The following is a 22,943-nucleotide window of genomic DNA, read 5'->3' on the forward strand; positions in this document are numbered from 1 at the left end:
TATTATTGTGCCTCTTTTTCCTGATCACTCTAGAAGATCAATCATAACTGCACCCAAATGCTTGCTCCTGACTGTGCAGGTGTTCCAACAGTTCTCTGGACCACACTGAGCGGCCCCATCACTTGACACTTTCCCCCTGCAGTAGTTCTGAAGAGGATGAACCCCAAAAATGCATTTTTGTTTTTTCTGTGAATGTGCATCCTGCATAGATTAGATATAACAGTTCTATGCAGTTTGAAGAATATCCACTCCCTACCCGCAGCCACACAGGTAGACCTACATACCCTCCTCCCAGTACATGACATGCAGTAAGCCATGGATGATAGCTGGAGTTTGTTCTGTGCAGCCACACAGGTAGACCTACATACCCTCCTCCCAGTACATGACATGCAGTAAGCCATGGATGATAGCTGGAGTTCGCTCTGTTTGGAGATCTGTTGTAGAAAGAAGTTGTGAATATGTAATCATTACATACCAATATTTTGTGTCAATTGAACAATATGCTGATTTATGCTCTATGGTTAATCGCATGTGTAAAGATGTGTTCTTTTCTCATTGTGTTTTCTGTAATTAGTTAATGCAGCACAATAAGATACTTCTTTCATACATAATGTCCTGTTTAGGATGTGTGTCTAATGTGTGACTATGTTTGTATTTGTGCAGACAAGGATGAGGGTAACTTGGTCTCCATTATTTCTTTACATGTTCCTGTTCTCAGTGTTAAGCAAAATCCTAATTCTCCATGCTCTGTTTGGTCTGTGCAACATTATGTTATCCTTATTCCCATCTGCATGCTAACTGTTTCATGTAATGAATTCCTTACATCAGTGAGGACACTACTGTAGTTACTATACTCAAGAAAATACGGTAGTTTTGTTGTAGTGGCCTCAACTGCTTCCTCTGTAATACCATGTTTTTCAATTTTATGTAGTTACTCTGAGTTGGGTTCGGTTACAATAACTTCTAGCCCCATTCATCATTGTTTATGTATCTATTTTGCCTCCAATGAAAATCTTCTTTATCCTGTGTTCTACTCATCTGTATTTTACAAGTGATGTGTAACTATATGCTATAAATGCTTATAAACAAGTCCCACTTGAGACTGCTTGGTGTTCTGTAACAGCTATTAACTGTCCTGCATGCCTCGAACCCCCATTCCTCATGCACAGCTAGGTCCGACACACAGTCCCAACTACACCTGTACACCTAGTCCAGCCCAAGTAGTCATGGACACAGCTTGCAGTGAGAGTGCATGGCTGATTGTAATGGCTTTCCTTGACTGATGTTGTAACAAGACATTGACCTTTATACAGGAAATGACCTTGATCTCTTAAGCTCTGGATCAGAGATTCTCTTCAGTACAGCTATTAATTTATGATGCATACTTGAAATCTGAATACTGCCAAAGAATGATCCCTATAAAGAAAGATTTTTCCCATTTTTTAACAATTGTTATCTCATTATAGGATTTGTGTTGCATAATCAGATATTAAGATGTCGAAATGATGGATAAAGTCTTTTCACTATTTTCATATTTCAACAAATGCTGTATCATATCAACTAAACATGTTTGTGGTCTGACTGCATGTAAGCTTTTTTCTGTAGGTTTCCTGCCCACATTTGGACCATGCTATGTAAACTTTTATGGGTCAACAAGGGAGTACTCGGACCTGCCCGATGAGTATGAGGATCTGAATCTGGGCAAGGTGGGCAGTACAATGTAGTCTATATTCCCTGAGGGTATTTCCCATTGGATGAGAAATAACACAGTACATAAATCATACGTACTCTATTAGAATATCACTTCAAGAGCACCAGTGTATTGTTTACGTCATCAGGACAACATTGATGATGTCATTCAAATTTTATTGGAATGTTAGGTCAGAAGGATTCACAAGATTGTTGACAATTGTTGTTTTCTAAGACGGTGGTCGTGGTCCGTGCATTTACTATGGGGGAGCTAAAGATGTTTAAACAAATAATATTACACTCCCGTTTGTGTCATACTGATTCTATGACATTGTTTCTTATAATAATCTTGTAAAATAATCTCTATCTTCTGCTTTGCCTTAGCTGTGCAGCCTGACTCCTTGTTTATATGAATTGCAGGGTGAGGGTGTGGCATACCGAGGACGGGCCCTGGTGGAGCTAATTACACAACTTGGGGAGCTGCCAGAACAGTCTATAGCCGACATAAACAGTGACGATATACTCCGAGTCCAGGTTCGCCATCTCTATCAACATGTACAGGGATCAGTGTATCTATCAGGCTGGAGGCCACATCAACAGTGTATTTAAGTAGTATCAGGCTGGAGGCCACATCAACAGTGTATTTAAGTAGTATCAGGCTGGAGGCCACATCAACAGTGTATTTAAGTAGTATCAGGCTGGAGGCCACATCAACAGTGTATTTAAGTAGTATCAGGGTGTAGACCATCTCAACAGTGTATTTATGTAGTATCAGGGTGTAGGCCACATCAACAGTGTATTTAAGTAGTATCAGGCTGGAGGCCACATCAACATTGTATTTATGTGGTATCAGGATGTTGGCCACATCAAGAGTGTAGTATCAGGCTGGGGGACACATCAATCATGTATTTAGGTAGTATCAGGGTGTAGGCCACATCAAGAGTGTAGTATCAGGCTGGGGGACACATCAATCGTGTATTTAAGTAGTGTCAGGGTGTAGGCCACGTCAACAGTGTAGTATCAGGCTGGGGGACACATCAATCGTGTATTTAGGTAGTATCAGGGTGTAGGCCACATCAAGTGTAGTATCAGGCTGGGGGACACATCAATCGTGTATTTAAGTAGTATCAGGGTGTAGGCCACGTCAACAGTGTAGTATCAGGCTGGGGGACACATCAATCGTGTATTTAAGTAGTGTCAGGGTGGAGGCCACATCAACATTGTATTTAGGTAGTATCAGGGTGTAGGCCATGTCAACAGTGTAGTATCAGGCTGGGGGACACATCAATCGTGTATTTAGGTAGTATCAGGGTGTAGGCCACGTCAACAGTGTAGTATCAGGCTGGGGGACACATCAATCGTGTATTTAAGTAGTATCAGGGTGTAGGCCATGTCAACAGTGTAGTATCAGGCTGGGGGACACATCAATCGTGTATTTAAGTAGTGTCAGGGTGGAGGCCACATCAACATTGTATTTAGGTAGTATCAGGGTGTAGGCCACATCAAGAGTGTAGTATCAGGCTGGGGGACACATCAATCGTGTATTTAAGTAGTGTCAGGGTGTAGGCCACGTCAACAGTGTAGTATCAGGCTGGGGGACACATCAATCGTGTATTTAGGTAGTATCAGGGTGTAGGCCACATCAAGTGTAGTATCAGGCTGGGGGACACATCAATCGTGTATTTAAGTAGTATCAGGGTGTAGGCCACGTCAACAGTGTAGTATCAGGCTGGGGGACACATCAATCGTGTATTTAAGTAGTGTCAGGGTGGAGGCCACATCAACATTGTATTTAAGTAGTATCAGGCTGGAGGCCACATCAACATTGTATTTAAGAAGTATCAGGGTGTAGGCCACATCAACAGTGTATTTATGTGGTATCAGGCTGGAGGCCACATCAACAGTGTATTTATGTGGTATCAGGCTGGAGGCCACATCAACAGTGTATTTATGTGGTATCAGGCTGGAGGCCACATCAACATTGTATTTATGTGGTATCAGGGTGTAGGCCACATCAACAGTGTATTTAAGTAGTATCAGGGTGTAGGCCACATCAACAGTGTATTTATGTGGTATCAGGATGTAGGCCACATCAACAGTGTATTTAAGTAGTATCAGGGTGTAGGCCACATCAAGAGTGTAGTATCAGGCTGGAGGCCACATCAACAGTGTATTTATGTGGTATCAGGATGTTGGCCACATCAAGAGTGTAGTATCAGGCTGGGGGACACATCAATCGTGTATTTAAGTAGTATCAGGGTGTAGGCCACGTCAACAGTGTAGTATCAGGCTGGGGGACACATCAATCGTGTATTTAAGTAGTATCAGGATGTTGGCCACGTCAACAGTGTAGTATCAGGCTGGGGGACACATCAATCGTGTATTTAAGTAGTATCAGGGTGTAGGCCACGTCAACAGTGTAGTATCAGGCTGGGGGACACATCAATCGTGTATTTAAGTAGTATCAGGATGTAGGCCACGTCAACAGTGTAGTATCAGGCTGGGGGACACATCAATCGTGTATTTAAGTAGTATCAGGATGTTGGCCACGTCAACAGTGTAGTATCAGGCTGGGGGACACATCAATCGTGTATTTAAGTAGTATCAGGGTGTAGGCCACGTCAACAGTGTAGTATCAGGCTGGGGGACACATCAATCGTGTATTTAAGTAGTGTCAGGATGTAGGCCACGTCAACAGTGTAGTATCAGGCTGGGGGACACATCAATCGTGTATTTAGGTAGTATCAGGGTGTAGGCCACATCAACAGTGTATTTAGGTAGTATCAGGCTGGGGGACACATCAATCGTGTATTTAGGTAGTATCAGGGTGTAGGCCACATCAACAGTGTATTTAGGTAGTATCAGGCTGGGGGACACATCAATCGTGTATTTAGGTAGTATCAGGGTGTAGGCCACGTCAACAGTGTAGTATCAGGCTGGGGGACACATCAATCGTGTATTTAGGTAGTATCAGGGTGTAGGCCACGTCAACAGTGTAGTATCAGGCTGGGGGACACATCAATCGTGTATTTAAGTAGTATCAGGGTGTAGGCCACGTCAACAGTGTAGTATCAGGCTGGGGGACACATCAATCGTGTATTTAGGTAGTATCAGGGTGTAGGCCACGTCAACAGTGTAGTATCAGGCTGGGGGACACATCAATCGTGTATTTAAGTAGTATCAGGGTGTAGGCCACGTCAACAGTGTAGTATCAGGCTGGGGGACACATCAATCGTGTATTTAAGTAGTGTCAGGGTGTAGGCCACGTCAACAGTGTAGTATCAGGCTGGGGGACACATCAATCGTGTATTTAGGTAGTATCAGGGTGTAGGCCACGTCAACAGTGTAGTATCAGGCTGGGGGACACATCAATCGTGTATTTAGGTAGTATCAGGGTGTAGGCCATGTCAACATTGTATTTAGGTAGTATCAGGGTGTAGGCCATGTCAACAGTGTATTGGTATTTACCGGTAGTATCTTTTTGGTACAGGTTTCATTTGTTGACTGACATGTCAAAGATTTCAGCCTCATGCACCAATGCCTCTTACTCTTAAACAGAAGTTCATGCGGCGCCGGAAATATCGTCTGCATGCTTCCTTCCTGAACGCCACAATGATCAGTGAGATTGATGCCCCAGTGGAGTTCGAAGTCAGCATAGGTGAGTTGTTAATAGTTGTTTGTCAGTTCATGTTTTGGAAATCATATTAGAGTAGTAATTCTCTTTTCAATGAAGTGTCTGTAGACTGGTGGAGAGTTTATCCTGTTTGTACAGTGATTGCAAGCACATGGCTTATCATTGCTAAATAATACCTCGGGTTCAGGAGCTAGGTAGCAGTTTTAGCCTCAGACCCACCAGAAGACATGATAACCTGGGTGTACCCCCTCAGACCTCTTATTATCCCCCGCCACGAAGTGGAAGGGGGATATAGGAATGGGTGCCGTCCGGCCGTCCGGCCGTCACATTTCATTTCCGGAGCAGATCTTGAAAACTGTACCATATTTCTTCACCAAACTTGGCACATAGATAGATCTAGAGGTGAACTGGTGCCTTTTGATAGTTTGGGATTTTTAAAAAAGTTATTTTTCGAGTTTCCATGGCAACGACTTTGATTTAGACTGAAAATGGCGGTAGTCCTCGTTTCCGGAGCAGATCTTGAAAAACGTACCATATTTCGTCACCAAACTTGGCACATAGATAGATCTAGTGGTGAACTGGTGCCTTTTGATAGTTTGGGATTTTTAAAAGAGTTATTTTTTTAGTTTCCATGGCAACGACTTTGATTTAGACTGAAAAAGGCAGTAGTCCTCGTTTCCGGGGCAGATCTTGAAAAACTTACTATACTACAAAAAGGCCCAGTGAACATAGTTCACAGGAGCTAATGCATTGCACACACCTGACATGTCATATTGGCGGGGGATGTGAGTATTTCATGCTTGTTTGTAGTTGGTTTTCTTATTCATATGAGGGGCGGTCGGGTAGCCTAGTGGTTAAAGCATTCGCTTGTCTCGCCGAAGACCCCGTTTCGATTCCCGACATGGGTACAATGTGTGAAGCCCATTTCTGGTGTCCCCCACCGTGATATTGCTGGACTAGTGCTAAAAGCGGCGTAAAACCATACTCACTCACTCACTTATTCATATGAAAATTAAATGTTGTTAAAAATGTATTTGAATCTTTAATTTCCTTCCGACATAAAGGAAATTATGGGAACAAACTGGATGAGAATGTGGCCCCCTGTGCATCTACCACACAGCCCACCAATGCTGTGTTTGATGGCTGCTACTACTACTTCCTGCCATGGGGAAACACCAAGCCATGTGTGGTGGTCGACAGTCACTGGGAGGACATCAGCTTCAGGCTGGAGGCACTCAACTGTCTCCTCAAAATCATCATGGATCTGGTCAGTCCATGGATAGTTATCTTGCAGGGCATCACTGGTATTAGCTCTGACATCGTCCTAAACCTGCTCGATAAATGTTCATATTTGGATTTATTCAAACTGAAAGTTCAGTGGTTCTTAATGTAATGTAAACGTCCATAGTCCCATAAGAACAGATAAATATTCTAATGTTAAATATGCACTGTTTTTCAGGAAGCCAACATTGAACGAGTTCGAATAGGTATTAAAGCAAAGTTGCCAACACCTGAATTAGCCCAGCTCCTGATTTCACTGCTGGACCAGCTGACCCAAGACTGTAGGTGAGTGTGCATGCGTTGTATGAATCCCGGAAGTAGATGGGGTCATGTACAGGGAGTAGATGGGGTCATGTACAGGGAGTAGATGGGGTCATGTACAGGGAGTAGATAGGGTCATGTACAGGGAGTAGATGGGGGTCATGTACAGGGAGTAGATGGGGTCATGTACAGGGAGTAGATGGGATCTTGAACTGGAAGAAGATGGGGTCATATACAGGGAGTAGATGGGGTCATATACAGGGAGTAGATGGGGTCATGTACAGGGAGTAGATGGGGTCATGTACAGGGAGTAGATAGGGTCATGTACAGGGAGTAGATGGGGTCATGTACAGGGAGTAGATAGGGTCATACACATGGAGTAGATGGGGTCATGTACAGGGAGTAGATGGGGTCATGTGCAGGGAGTAGATGGGGTCATGTACAGGGAGTAGATAGGGTTTCTTGAACTGGAAGAAGATGGGGTCATGTACAGGGAGAAGATGGGGTCATGTACAGGGAGTAGATGGGGTCATATACAGGGAGTAGATGGGGTCTTACACATGGAGTAGATGGGGTCATGTACAGGGAGTAGATGGGGTCATGTATAGGGAGTAGATGGGGTCATGTACAGGGAGTAGATGGGGTCATGTGCAGGGAGTAGATGGGGTCTTGTACAGGGAGTAGATGGGGTCATGTACAGGGAGTAGATGATGTCATGTACAGGGAGTAGATGGGGTCATGTACAGGGAGTAGATGAGGTCATGTACAGGGAGTAGATGGGGTCTTGTACAGGGAGTAGATGGGGGTCATGTACATTGAGTAGATGGGGTCATGTACAGGGAGTAGATGGGGTCATGTACAGGGAGTAGATGGGGTCATATACAGGGAGTAGATGGGGTCATGTACAGGGAGTAGATGGGGTCTTGTACAGGGAGTAGATGGGGTCATGTATGGGAGTAGATGGGGTCATGTACAGGGAGTAGATGGGGTCATGTATGGGAGTAGATGGGGTCATGTACAGGGAGTAGATGGGGTCATGTACAGGGAGTAGATGGGGTCATGTACAGGGAGTAGATGGGGTCATGTACAGGGAGAAGATGGGGTCATATACTGGGAGTAGATGGGGTCATGTATGGGAGTAGATGGGGCCATGTACAGGGAGTAGATGGGGTCATGTACAGGGAGAAGATGGGGTCATATACTGGGAGAAGATGGGGTCATGTACAGGAAGTAGATGGGGTCATGTACAGGGAGTAGATGGGGGTCATGTACAGGGAGTAGATGGGGTCATATACAGGGAGAAGATGGGGTCATATACAGGGAGAAGATGGGGTCTTGTGCAGGGAGTAGATGGGGTCTTGTACAGGGAGTAGATGGGGTCATATACAGGGAGTAGATGGGGTCATGTACAGGGAGTAGATGGGGTCATGTACAGGGAGAAGATTGGGGTCATGTACAGGGAGTAGATGGGGGTCATGTACAGGGAGTAGATGGGGTCATGTATGGGAGTAGATGGGGTCATATACAGGGAGTAGATGGGGGTCATGTACAGGGAGTAGATGGGGTCATGTACAGGGAGAAGATGGGGTCATGTACAGGGAGTAGATGGGGTCATGTACAGGGAGAAGATGGGGTCTTGTACAGGGAGTAGATGGGGTCTTGTACAGGGAGTAGATGGGGTCATGTACAGGGAGTAGATGGGGTCATGTACAGGGAGTAGATGGGGTCTTGTACAGGGGGTAGATGGGGTCTTGTATGGGAGTAGATGGGGGTCATGTACATTGAGTAGATGGGGTCATGTACAGGGAGAAGATGGGGTCATGTACAGGGAGAAGATGGGGTCATGTACAGGGAGAAGATGGGGTCTTGTACAGGGAGTAGATGGGGTCTTGTACAGGGAAAAGATGGGGTCATGTACAGGGAGTAGATGGGGTCATGTACAGGGAGTAGATGGGGTCTTGTACAGGGGGTAGATGGGGTCTTGTATGGGAGTAGATGGGGGTCATGTGTCACAGCTCTAGGTGTAGAAGATGATTTTGTTTGGTCTGTCATTACAGGAAGCCACTTCCAGAGTCAGTGACTGGCCAGCATATTGCCACCGAGTTGGACAGACTGCTCAGTGCATATCGCCAGAACGAACTGCTTCACATCATAGAAGTAGCCACAAAGCTCAGGGAGAATGCAACTGATGTGAATGAAGCACTGTCTGAGATAGAAGGATATCTGTCATTGCTGAAGAACTTGGCTACAGAGGTAAGAAAGCATTGTTTTTCCTTCAAGTGAAGTACTGGTTCATGTGCCTTTATTATGGACATTGACAATCTATCCTACTATTGTGATGCCACTTGAGTGGGAAATTGAATTCCTGGAAATATTTGAGTAATGAATACATGGATATTTTGTTTTCAACTTTGAAAGATTTGATGAGATGTATAATGATTCTGCAGCCCCAAAACAGCATGCCTGATGTGGTTATCTGGATGATCAGTGGAGAGAAGAGACTGGCCTACTTCCGTATCCCAGCCAACGACCTGATCTTTGCCTCAGACCCTGCGTCCAGAGGACGACACTGCGGACGTCTGCAGACCATTCAGCTGAAGGTTAGAGGGTGGTATTTATCAGATGCCAAGTGTGATGAACACTGTTACTTCTTGCCACTCACTGTATGTAACAGAGGGACAATATTGCTGATTAGGGCCCAAATTTAAGTCATTCTGTAATCCATCACTTTTGGAAAGTCTTTGGTGTAAAATTATCTCTCTCTATATATATATAAAAAAAGAAAGGATATTATCTACTACTATTGGATGCTAGCCATGGAAAATTTACCTGGGTTTCATAGTTGAAATCATTAATATATGAAATGTGATTTGGTTTTGTCAAGTACAATCTATTGGCAGTATAGATTCTTTTGTTTTGGAGTTAATGGCTAGATCACAATACATGTACCAGCAGGATTGGCATGCCTCCTTATCTCTAGGCTCTAAAACATTCTCGTACTCCTTATTTAAACCCATTTTTTGGGTTGAACCATATATTGGCTGCATCACTATAAATAAGTTTCATGTGGCTTTGGCAAGGTTATAAGATGTGGCTCACGTCATCTAAAATTAGAAACTGGTAGATACGTGAGCATGCCTAAAAAACAAAGAGTATATGATATGTGTAGCTGCGGTTATGTTGAAAGTGAATACCAGTTTATATTAATATGTAGTGCACATTAACATCTACGGCAACTGTATTTCTCCCAAAGGTATTATATATTTCCTAGTTTACACAAATTTAACATGTTAATGTCAGAAAACAATACGAATACTTTACAAAAGTATGGGAATGTTTATTTCCTATGCTAATAATTTGAGAAAAGAAATGTTAAAAAATGGCTGTAGCACCATTTCAACATGTAATGAGCCGATGACCCATACTTAGTGAATAAATGATGATGATGAAAGTCCTTGTATGGTATTCCTACTGTATTTGCATGTACATACCATATACATGCCGCACATATGCTGTGCTTACTGGCATTTGTGTACTGCAGTTCCCTGGCAGCAAGGCTGAGAAGGACAAGAAGTTTGAGGTGCCAGCTATGATTCGTGTCAAGCTGTGGCTGGGTCTACAGAGCCAGGAGATGGAGTGGCACAAGATGCAGAAAGAAGGAGAGCTTGCTGTTTTTGCAGAGACGGTGAGTAGCACTTGTTGCACTTGTAGCAGAGGTAGCATAGTAGCACAGATTGCAATGGTAGCACAGGAAGCACAGGTAGCAGAATTAACATTGGCAGCACAGGTATCAGAATTAGCACAGGTTGCAGAAGTAGCACAGGTCTCAGAATTAGCACTGGTAGCACAGGTATCAGAATTAGAACTGGTAGTGCATGTAGCAGAATTAGCACTGGTAGCACACGTATCAGAATTAGCACTTGAAGCACAGGTATCAGAATTAGCACTGGTAGCACAGGTATCAGTATTAGCACAGGTAGCACAGGTATCAGTATTAGCACATTTAGCACAGTTATCAAAATTAGCACTTATAGATTGATTGACTGGTATCAGATTTAGCATTTGAAGCACAGGTACCAGAATTAGCACTTAAAGCACCGGTATCAGAATCAGCACTGGTAGCACAGGTCTCAGAATCAGCACTGATAGATTGGTTGACTGGTATCAGATTTAGCACTTGAAGCAGAATTAGCACTGGTATCACGGGTAGCCCAGGTAGCAAAGGTATCAGAATTAGCACTTGAAGCACAGGAAGCACAGGTATCACAATTAGCACAGGAAGCACAGGTATCACAATTAGCACAGGAAGCAAAGGTATCACAATTAGCACAGAAAGCACAGGTATCAGTATTAGCACAGGAAGCACAGGTATCACAATTAGCACAGGAAGCACAGGTATCACAATTAGCACAGGTAGCCCAGATGGCAGAATTAGCACTGGTAGCTCAGGTATCACCGGTAGCTCAGGTAGCAGTATTAACACTTGAAGCACAGGTAGCGCTGGTAAAAGAATTAGCACTTGAAGCACAGAGGGCACAGGTATTAGAAGTAGCACTGGTAGCACAGGTATCACTTGTAGCTCAGGTATCACTGGTAGCTCAGGTAGCAGAATTACCAATTGAAGCACAGGTAGCGCTGGTAGAACAGGTGTCAGAAATAGCACTGGTAGCTCTGCTCAGGTATCACTGGTAGCCTAGCTGCACATGTGAGGTTCAACATCTGTATGGAGAATGTCATCTCTTGGAAGACATGAACTCCAACTTAGAGACTGATAACTGCATTTGTTTTAAGAAGTCAAGTAGAGAATTTGCTTGGAGAATCTGTGAAAATGGAGAAAACTGGGAAACAAGCTGTGATTAAGTACCTTCATAGAAAGGGAATGTCACAAGAGGAACTTCATGAGGGTATGACTTCCTTCCTATTTAGCTGTTGGAAATAGTAATTCAAGAAATGGTCTGCAGAACTTAAGTTCAGGTGTTTTATATCCTCATTTATTTCTTCAGTATCAGAATGAAGTGAGCATCTTGGGAACCTGGACAAACAAAGGCCCTACCATGACCCGTCCCAAGTGGTCGGACAGCCAAGGGAAGGTCAGTGTGCTGCCCATGTGCCGGCCTCCAGGCAGGAGGTGACACTGACGGTGAAACCTGAAGGAGCAGTGTTCCATCATCAAAGACGAGAGACACAACCAAAATATTTTTTTAAGAGAAAATGTCCTCATGCATACTTTCAGAAAATATCCTCATGCATACTTTCAGAAAATATGTTTTTATGTCTAATAACTTATCCTTCTTCTGCATATCTTTCTGTATTGAGATGACATAAAATTAATCTGGAATGTGGTGATCGATGCACAGATACTTTATTACAGCATTAGTGTTATTATGTGTGTTCAGGTGTCTCTGCCACAAGATGGCTTTGATCCCCCACCAGGATGGCGATGGGATAGTGACTGGTATGTCAGCCCAGAACTCAGGTCAGTAGCCTGCTCTCGAATCTTCTTGTACTGCTCATTTGTGAAGACTTGTAAATGCTTATTGTTAGTATAGGGTTATGGTTGAATCTGTGTTGTGTATTATCCTCAGCAAGTAATCTGATATCATATTGTGATGGTGGTAAATAGCTTCTATATCATCTACCTTTGCTAGGATTACATACACTAGCTTTCTGTTTTCATTGCAGTATGCTGTTTGACAAAGATGCTGGTCATCATCAGTTTCTAGAGGACATTTATGAGTGCCAAGCACGGAATCTGCCTGGTGGGCACTGGGGTCCAGCATCCAGACCCTGGGCAGATGTGGTAGGTGTTACCATGGAATGTTGTACTAGCTAATGTATGGCAAGCGCGGAATCAGATCAGTCAAAAATACAAAGTTGAAATAAAGGACAAAAGTATGCGATACTGGTCAAATGTTACAAATAAGATATTAAATGTTACTAATAAAGGTCAAAATACAAAACAGACGCTAATTAAAAACTACAAAGTTGAAATAAAGGTCAAAAGTATGCAATAAATAGTCTAATGTTATGAAAAGAAAGAACAATGTGTACAGTGCGCACAAAAGGACACTAAACTGCTAAAGGACATTGACGATAAAGAATGCCAGATGGCACTGCAATTTCTAAAATATTCCGAGTTTAATTAATTGGCTTGTTTCCCTGTGTATATGAAAACTGCATGCCGAGGTGCACAATGTATTACGTCATTTTTATAACATCTGGAAGGTGAACATGAATGAGAATTGTGCTCACCCACTGTGTCAGCCTCAGACTATAAAATTACACAGAGATATAAAATGTTAACTGCAAATATTAAACTGATTTCAAAAAGAGACACTGTTAAGTTTTGTTAGGCCTTAAAAAAACAGCAAATATCGCCACTTATTATCATACACCAAGATAACTACTGTGCAACAATTTGTTTTATTTAACAGCTTTTTCGCAAACTGAGCGAACAAAATGCTGCCGAATATCCTGAACGACAAAAACCTATATCAAATGGATTTGTATGCATTTGTATAACATTATACATTCGATAGGAAATATGGCTTGCCATAAATGAAGTTGACACAGTGCACAACATTCACTTTTCAGATGTAATGAAAAGGTGCGTCTGAAACATAACTTGGCATCATGTAACACCCTCGTGTTGCACCAAGCAAAAAAACCCTTTCCTGATGACGATGCATACCGTGACATGTATATATACAAGGTGTACATCATATACATATGTGATGTCAGACGGTTGGTGCACAAGGGAGATAGGGAGAGGTTGACTTTCGCCATGTCCTAGATAGGAGTTTGACAGCTGATTAGCTATTTCTTGGGGTTTTTATGTTCTGAGTTTACTGTGTCAGTTATGAAGATGCTTGAAATATGTTGAAAACTGATAAACCTTTTGCCATGTGTCCAAATAGGTCACATGCCAATACTTAACAAATTGCCTAACTGATGCCATGTGCAATTTATTTCATTTTATAGATGCCAAATTTTTTTTTTCTGTTCCAAAACGTTTTTTGTTAGTATCCTTTTTGATGAGATGCATTGCCCCTACGTACAGAGATTTGCCGTGGGTTGCAATGGTATATGAATAGTCATGTTTCCCACAGAAGACAATTCTCATGTACAAATCATGCAGAATTCATCATTCAAAGATCAATCCGTTTTCTGATTTTATTTCAACTAGACATACTGCAATGAGGTAAATAACAGCTTGTTTGTTTACTTTCAGCAGCATTGCTGAATGTTGACTATGCTGTCCTTTTATTATGTTTTTGGATGACACTTTATGAATGTTGTCATCATTTGTTCAAATTACAGTCATCTTTCAGGCTCCACTTCATTTGAATGTTGTGTTTCTTTGGTCATGAATGTCTTTATGTGAAACAATATAAACTATGTGGATATCATTGTTACCAATGAAGTATTGATGTAAGTATTCCACAGAATTGTAGCTCTTGCTACCTTGTGATGGACTGTATCATCAGTGGTATGTGTGTAGTATGATTGCATGTCTTGCCAGCATTCCCTTCATTCTATGCTCTACAATTCATTGATAGAAGTGACTGATTTCACATTTTCATTAATTATTCAACATTTTACCTTTCTTCTAAACCTTTTTGAATATATTTTGATTATGTTTGTCTCAGTTTACTAATAGCTATCTGATGTTACAAGTTCAGTGAATATTCCACAACAATGAAGCTGTACAGAGTTCTCCAGTACTATGTGTTCTTACATTGGTTTTATGCTGAAGCCTTACTGATAAGTGTCCATGGCCTTAACATTGTGTGTAGTAAATTCATATCCTGTAAATTATGAAATTAATGTGTCACCAAATTTTTGCAAGTGTCTACCCCAGGAAATTAATGCAGGTAGCCCTACGTTTGAACTTGAAAATCTGATCTAATAACACCAAGCCTGGAGACGTAGAATCCAATGATATAGTATGGGGTGATAGCAGAATATTATCTTCACAAACTTAACTTCAACTGGCTGACTTATGATTCAGCTTAAATAAACTCAAACTTACATAAAATCAAAGCAGCAAATTCCATGTAAGGCATATGCAAGTGAGATAGGGCCAGGTAAATGGTGAAATTGTACAGGTTCTAAGTGTTCATACACAAGTTAGAGCAATCCTTTGAACATAATGAGCAGTTACATTGTTCTTGTGAGCTTTGTTATGTAGGTCATTGTTTCCATCCATGTGCAGTGAACCTGACATGACAATATGCTCCAATATGTCCACATACAAATGAGTCATTTTATTAATGCAAGCAAGGGACACTTGCATTTTTCTCATTGATTTCATACTTGCATTAAGTTCATGATTTACAGCTATCTTTAGTTTACATACTACCATCAGTTTGGAAGACTCTTGGTTCTCATTGGTCAATCAGAAGCTAAAATCAATATAACCACCTCTGATTGAACACCCACATCAGCACAGAAGGTAATATTGATCAAAAAGTACTTCTTTGTCAATCACTGTCTGTAGGCTTTTAGAAATCATGTACAATTATTGGTTACAAATCCAGATTTGCAGTTACAATAGTCTATGCTGGAGTGACAATACATTTTGGGCAGAAAACATGAGAAAAAAATCAATAAAGAGGGTGAAGTTGAAGTTTTATGGACAGCAGAGCTTGAAGCTTTATTGGTGTTTTTCTTTAGGCAACTGTGACATCTCATTTTTTGCATCACAATGGCGGTTTAGTAGTGACATGCGGTGTAGAACAAAACCTTGCAAGATTTGCTTAATTTCTCTGAAGGGTTGCCACTTCATCTTGTCTCATGAAGTCGCTGTGCTACACAGTTTCAATGCTTGTCATATATGCAGGTGAAGTATGATGATGTGAAGAAAATGATGTTTGAGCATACAAAACGCCATACTTTGTTTAAAGGCTATGATGAGTGTTTTGTTTAATTCAGATCAAAAACACATTAATATCTTCGCTACACCAAAGATGTCAGGATAGGTATGTACACATCCAAATGGACAGTAGATTTCAACCATGTGAATATTGCTGTGGATTTTGTTACTGTAGCGCAAATGTGTTATAGTTGGACAGTTTTCAACATTTGTTCTATGGAGAATGAAAGTATTCTTTAATACCTGTGCCCATTTTCAGAAAGGAGACCCATGTCCAGCCAAGGAGGAGGTTCCTCTGCCAGGAGGGTGGAAGTGGGATGACGAGTGGCAGGTGGACCTGAACAGAGCTGTAGATGAGGAAGGTAAGACCAGCCTGCAGCAGTGGGGGGGCCAGGCCCTGTTAGCTTACACCTGTGTACTTTTCCTCCTATTGCTCTGCTTACTTTTGGCAGCATAGCAGTAGAGGAGAAAGTGAAGACATCAGGTGGTATTTTTCATGCACTAGATGGTTTTATGTCTTCACTGATGTAGTAATGTGAGCTGTTCGATGGGTGTGTTTCAGCATGGGAGTACTGTGTGGAGGCCACGATTGGTGGATATGGGCCTGTGGAGAAAACATACCACTTGTGTCGACGTAGACGCTGGGTCAGGTCTCGTACCATGGTCATGGATACAAAGAAGCAAGTTCAGAAGGTAAAACAGCACAAAAACTAAACAAAATGTCTTTGATTCTGTACAAGTATCACTTGTCCCCAACTTGTATTTTCATGATTCAAATAAACTGTTTTACATAAAAAAATCCAGGGGGCCAACTGCAGTTGGGGTAGTGTATAGGTATGTTAAACTTACAAAGAGATTGCAAAACATTGGTTAAATAATAAATAAGGATGTCACAAAATTAATTCTGATATATCAATACAAATTTGAAACTTTGTAGAATGTTTCAAAAGATATATTCAGACCATAATCACAGATAATTTACCTACCGCCCGGGTATATATATATATATATATATATATATATATATATATATATATATATATATAAATCATTAAAAAAATAACTACCGATCCTACCTAAATAATAACTTTAGTACCAAGCAAAGGGTGAAATCATGATGAATGTAAATATGTTTATTTCAGGACTGATAATAGGAAAGCATTCATCTGACAGCAAGCAAATATTAAGAGTTGTGTAATTATTTCGGAAACATTCAGATTTACTTGCATTTCTGGAGTCAAAATCAGAAATTTTATGACAACCCTAGATTATTTAATGGCACTGAACTATGTTTTACCCCATCTCCTTTTCATACACCTCTGTAACCAAGGACTTTCATTGCGAATTAGTGGCTGTTATTGAAAATCACAATATGCACCATTTTGCTCACTCAAAGACAAGCAGGACCACATTCATTGAAAACAATGACAACAATGTGCTTTAGGGCACTTACAAATCTCAGTTGTAATGTTGACAATGATAAGAAATACATGAGCATAACTATAGATTGGTTTTGGAAGGCCTGTTTCCTTACTTTTATTAGTTGTTGTCAGAAATGATGACGCCTCCAAAATAATGTAATTCATGTTAGGGGAAGTTCCTATGTTTGGTTCCAAGTCAATCATCTTGACCAAACAAAACAATACCTCTGTGTTATTCATGGACATAGAAATATATTATTTTCTTGTTTAACGGAGGAAGACAAGAGTAAATTTTTTTTAATAATTAATTGATTGTTTTGATTAATTAGATAAAATGTGATTTAGCTCACCTGACAGAAAGTCAATTGAGCTTATGTCATGGGTTGGTTTTCCTGTGTCAGTTGGCAATTGGCAGCTCAGTATCTGTAAACATCTTCTCCTGAGAAACCTCTGGACCAATGAAGCTGAAACTTTGTATACAAGTTCCCACGTATGATTGCATCCCAGTTTGTTCAAGAGGCACCATGGCAGCCATATTGCAAACCACATTTATTGCCATTACGCAGACATTCTTGTTTATCTGATGACGTTTGGTAGATTTGCAGTTTGTAGTGGGGCTCAACATATATGTTTGTTTTTGAGATTTTTTATAGTTTGACCCTGATTTGACCTTTGCCTCGACTATACTGAAAGCTGAAACTTGTTGTGGCTATTACTGAGACATTTGTGTTAAAAATGTTATGAAATTTGGTAAGAGGTTGAAAGAGCATGAAAAAGCATGTGAGGTGTGTGTTGTAGTGCTATCTATAACACCCTGTGTACTCCCCAGGAGAAGCAGAAACAAAAGGCAGCTGAAGGATGGGAGTATGCACCGCTCTTCAACATGAAGTTCCACTCACAGGAGCGAACCATGGACTTGGTCAGGAGAAGACGTCATCATCGCAAGATGGTTGCAGAAGACCCAAAAGCCAGTTGTTTCTTCAGCCTAAAGCCTGTGGTAAGAATCTAGCACCATATAGTATATACACAGAAGCACTTTGAAATCTAGTGCAATGCTAGACACTGGCAATGTACATTTATGGCCCATGTTTGTGACTGTTACAAAAAGTAAATTCCCTAATCGAAAGCGAGACTGTGACCTATTTTTTACCCTAGCCTACTTCCGTATAGTATAGTATGCCTGTAACCACAAATCATATCAGAAATCACCTTTGGTTTGTGACACTGTAAAGAACTCAATGATCATGTAAGACCATCTAAACTTGAACACTTGAGAGTACTTAAATTTCTTTAATTGATATCTACATGTGTATTGCATAATTGGTCAAATAAAGGACTAGAATGTTATGTGCTTGACAGGGCTGAGTCCCTCTTTCAACTTGACCATACTTGTTGGGATAGGGACCGCAGTCCAGTGTTTTCTTTAAATTGAATATTTTTTACCTATTTCTTTTTAGATCTATTAACCATTGAGAAGAAAAGAAATCATAATAACATCACAAAAATGTATGTGCTTTAGCCCACCCAAAACCACCCAAGCGAGTTATTTTCAGATTTTCAAGAACAACAGTTTGTAAGATATGAAAGTTTTCAAGGAGCAAACTGTTCCAGTCCATTCAGTGGCTATAAGTGCATTTGGCCAGAAACATTCCCTTTGTTCCAGTCCATTCAGTGGCTATAAGTGCATTTGGCCAGAAACATTCCCTTTGTTCTAGTCCATTCAGTGGCTATAAGTGCATTTGGCCACACTATTCCCTTTGTTCTAGTCCATTCAGTGGCTATAAGTGCATTTGGCCGCAACATTCCCTTTGTTCTAGTCCATTCAGTGGCTATAAGTGCATTTGGCCACAACATTCCCTTTGAAAATATTTATTATTACTGAAACTATTTGCAAGTGTGTCAATGCAAATGTCGTCATGAAACAAAAGACTGATGCAATGTATTGTCATACAATTTTATTGTATGATTACTTTCTTAACATTCATTTCTTGATACAATCATCCTAAAAGTAATCACTCATAATTATTTTTCATTGGAAATCATTATACTGACATGAACAGATTTGTATTTTATATACATATATGCATCTTTTTGCAATGAAAATATTCCATCTTGATAAGGAACAATCAGTTTGCAAACTCAATGACCATCAAGCCCCCTTCCCCAAAAAGAAAAAAATACAGCATCATAGTACTAGAAATTCTAGAAATACTGCAAAACTCAACGGATTCAAAATAGTTCATACTCTAAAATTTGATTTTCCATGTATGTCAAGGGATTAATTTTGAAACGTGTAACCTGATAATTTAGAAAGAATGAGGAGATTACGCTATGAGATAGATAAATAATTGTCATGATAAAAAACTTCCCTAGACTGGTTAGGAATTAGCTGTAATATTTACTATTGAATTAAAAGCTTTTAATCAGTGCTGTGGGAATTGTAGACATTGAGATTATCATAACTTGGTCCCCTGCTTAAAGTAAATGTTCTATTTAGACTTTCTTTTCACGCCATTTCTGTTGGGTAGCTGATCTATGTTGGTCAATAAATGTACTTATGGATAAACGTATAAATCTGTCTTTTATGGCAATGATTGATGAAGACTATGGGATTCAGACATATATTTTGTATGCATGTACAAAGTTGCAGTGACCATAAGAACAATCACCTCCTGGCGACTGTTTGCTGCTCCAGGAGTACAGAGCAAGTACTGACAGAACGGAGCTAGTTCTATCAAGTTCACAAGTATTGGAAAGGGGCTGTGAATTTATCCACTTTTAATCCAATGACTGGGCTAAATGAACATTTTACATTTGAGACCTCATATGCTTCAATTTAAGTGAAGTCTGTACTTTTGATGATGTTGCTGCTGCATAACCGAGGTCCACTTGTTGAAGGACCTTGATCAATCCTGTAAAATATGATTACTTTGAAATTAGTTAAAAATATATTTTACCCCTCTCTGACACATCTCAAATGCTACAATATGACTTTGGTTATCTCTGCAGTAATTGATGGGAGTTCCCCAGAAATAAATGGAATCAAAATCTTATGGGCCATGTTATTGATTTGGTTGGAATACACTGCCAATTTTGTTTTTGTCATTTGAAAATGAAGGAACTACAAAATTAATTGATGAGATGAAAGTCTTATCACTATGTAGAAATAATCTTTGGATTCATTGCTACCAAACAACATAAGCATATACTGAAATTATCTCTCATATGCAATGTCATGACAAATTGCAACATGTGGCATGCATTGTCCTGTGGTAAAGTGATTTTACAATATGGGTCTGAAGGGACATGATGACAGATAACTTTGTCATGGTACCATACACATGTCAAATTGCCGTCGATGACAATTTGAGGTGATGTACAGTGATGCCTCCTCACACCATTACGCTCCCACCACCAAATGCAGAACGTTGAACAACACAAACATCAGCCTAACTTGAAATCTGATATCACTGCTGTCAAGATGAAACTTCAACTTATCACTGAAGAGGACTAACCAACATTCCTGTAACCTGAATCTCCGATGTTGTCTTGGCCATGCCAGGCCTGCAGTTCACTGATGTGCAGTAAAAGTGCTGAAAGCAAGGGTTGCTATGGGCTGTCAAAGTTGCAGTCTGAAACTGATTTTACAGGTGAACCGGATGGATATGATTTTGTTATCCACAACTGGTTCGCACAGGAGATATCGCTTGAGTAATATCACTGCAATGAAATTGCATCACAATGCTTTGCAGACCATTGTGACATCATTGGTTACCTCCCGGTTCGCCCCAATTATGTTTCTAGGTTTGTCAGCACCATACCCGTGCTCGTGGGTTTCACCGAAGTGGTAAACGTCTAAAACCTGCACCACTTCGGGCTTTCCTCCCACATTAAGCTGACACGCCGCGATATGACTGGAATACTGTTAAAAGCGGCGTTAAACCCAACTCACTCACTCACTCATTGGTTACCATCACGTCACAATCAAATGACATCACTAATTGCTCTACTACTGAAGCTTTTAGCTGTACTTTTTACACTTAAGACACTGCTTATTACTGTCTACAAACTGCAAAAGTTGGAAGGATGATGTGTTGCCAGGCTGTTGATAGTGACCCCAGATCATCTGTATATTGCTACGATGAACACCAAAATGCCTAGCAACAACTTTTCATGCAATTCCTGTTTCAAATATTCCAAATGCTCACAACTGCTCACAACTGCTCATAACGTTTACGAGGTTTGGCCATCAACAAAGTTGCTTTACACAGGAAAAACACTTTAACAATTTACTCTGTGTTTGAATTGACTCAGTCCCACATGTTCTGTGAATGCATAAGATTTAGTGGATCGAGGTAGATCATGGCAAAGTGATTCTACACATGATTCTAAAAATACATGGCAATTACCAGTAGATTTTCATGTGATTTTCATGGCTTGCCTGAGCAAGTTTGTGGACTAGAGAATATCAGTGTTTAACATGGGATTGAACACGTCACTTCTACAAAGTTATTACTATATAATAACCCTTCAGGGTCGGAATAACCCTCTGATTTTGGTCTGGATGCATCAGTCACACAATGTAGTAGATGCATGGCTCACACAATGGAGGAGATGCATGAGTCACACACTGGAGGACATGCATCAGTCACACACTGGAGGAGATGCATCAGTCACACAGTGGTGGAGGAGATGCATCAGTCACACAGTGGTGGAGAAGATGCATCAGTCACACAATGGAAGTGATGCATGAGTCACACAGTGGAGGAGATGCATCAGTCACACAGTGGAGGAGATGCCTCAGTCACACAGTGGTGGAGGAGATGCATCAGTCACACAGTGGTAGAGGTGATGCATCAGTCACACACTGGAGGAGATGCATCAGTCACACAGTGGTGGAGGAGATGCATCAGTCACACAATGGAGGTGATGCATGAGTCGCACAGTGGAGAACATGCATGGCTCACACAGTGGTGAAGATGCATGGCTCACACAATGGAGGTGATGCATCAGTCACACGATGGAGGTGATGCATCAGTCACACAATGGAGAAGATGCATGGCTCACACAGTGGAAAAGATGCATCAGTCACACAATGGAGGTGATGCAAGGCTCACACAGTGGAGGTGATGCATGGCTCACACAATGGAGGTGATGCATCAGTCACACAATGGAGGTGATGCATGAGTCACACAATGGAGAAGATGCATGAGTCACACAATGGAGGTGATGCATCAGTCACACAATGGAGGTGATGCATCAGTCACACGATGGAGGTGATGCATCAGTCACACAATGGAGAAGATGCATGGCTCACACAGTGGAAAAGATGCATCAGTCACACAATGGAGGTGATGCAAGGCTCACACAGTGGAGGTGATGCATGGCTCACACAATGGAGGTGATGCATCAGTCACACAATGGAGGTGATGCATGAGTCACACAATGGAGAAGATGCATGAGTCACACAATGGAGGTGATGCATCAGTCACACAATGGAGGTGATGCATCAGTCACACAATGGAGGTGATGCATGAGTCACACAATGGAGAAGATGCATGAGTCACACAATGGAGGTGATGCATCAGTCACACAATGGAGGTGATGCATCAGTCACACAGTGGAGAAGATGCATGGCTCACACTATTGAGTTAGATATGTTTGTTGATGATGTATGGTACAAAGGACAAATTGCCATTGTGTTTCAGAGAAAAGCTTCAGTGCTTAAAAGAAGCCAGAGTTTGAAGGAAGCTCTGACCCCGAGGGTAAGGTGATGAAGTTC

At 41.2% G+C, this 22,943-nt stretch overlaps 1 protein-coding gene across 9 annotated transcripts in view; it reads left to right on the plus strand.

Moving 5' to 3' along the window:
• Positions 1–22,943, plus strand: part of LOC139452043 (myoferlin-like) — a 182,977-nt gene that overhangs the window by 105,699 nt on the left and 54,335 nt on the right. For 7 of the 9 annotated variants that reach the window (XM_071233329.1, XM_071233335.1, XM_071233334.1 and 4 more), the window contains 15 exons: positions 664–675; positions 1,606–1,706; positions 2,110–2,223; positions 5,248–5,347; positions 6,388–6,590; positions 6,783–6,889; positions 8,923–9,118; positions 9,313–9,465; positions 10,407–10,550; positions 11,869–11,955; positions 12,262–12,341; positions 12,548–12,665; positions 16,000–16,102; positions 16,303–16,433; positions 17,991–18,158. In XM_071233329.1, the coding sequence (XP_071089430.1) occupies positions 664–675; positions 1,606–1,706; positions 2,110–2,223; positions 5,248–5,347; positions 6,388–6,590; positions 6,783–6,889; positions 8,923–9,118; positions 9,313–9,465; positions 10,407–10,550; positions 11,869–11,955; positions 12,262–12,341; positions 12,548–12,665; positions 16,000–16,102; positions 16,303–16,433; positions 17,991–18,158 (1,817 nt within the window). The remainder of the gene's footprint in view (positions 1–663; positions 676–1,605; positions 1,707–2,109; positions 2,224–5,247; positions 5,348–6,387; positions 6,591–6,782; positions 6,890–8,922; positions 9,119–9,312; positions 9,466–10,406; positions 10,551–11,868; positions 11,956–12,261; positions 12,342–12,547; positions 12,666–15,999; positions 16,103–16,302; positions 16,434–17,990; positions 18,159–22,943) is intronic. The other 2 variants (XM_071233332.1, XM_071233331.1) reach the window with 1 other exon arrangement.

This window comes from Haliotis cracherodii, unplaced genomic scaffold, assembly GCF_022045235.1.
Source record: "Haliotis cracherodii isolate W230 unplaced genomic scaffold, xgHalCrac1.p SCAF_9, whole genome shotgun sequence".
NCBI lineage: Eukaryota > Metazoa > Mollusca > Gastropoda > Lepetellida > Haliotidae > Haliotis > Haliotis cracherodii.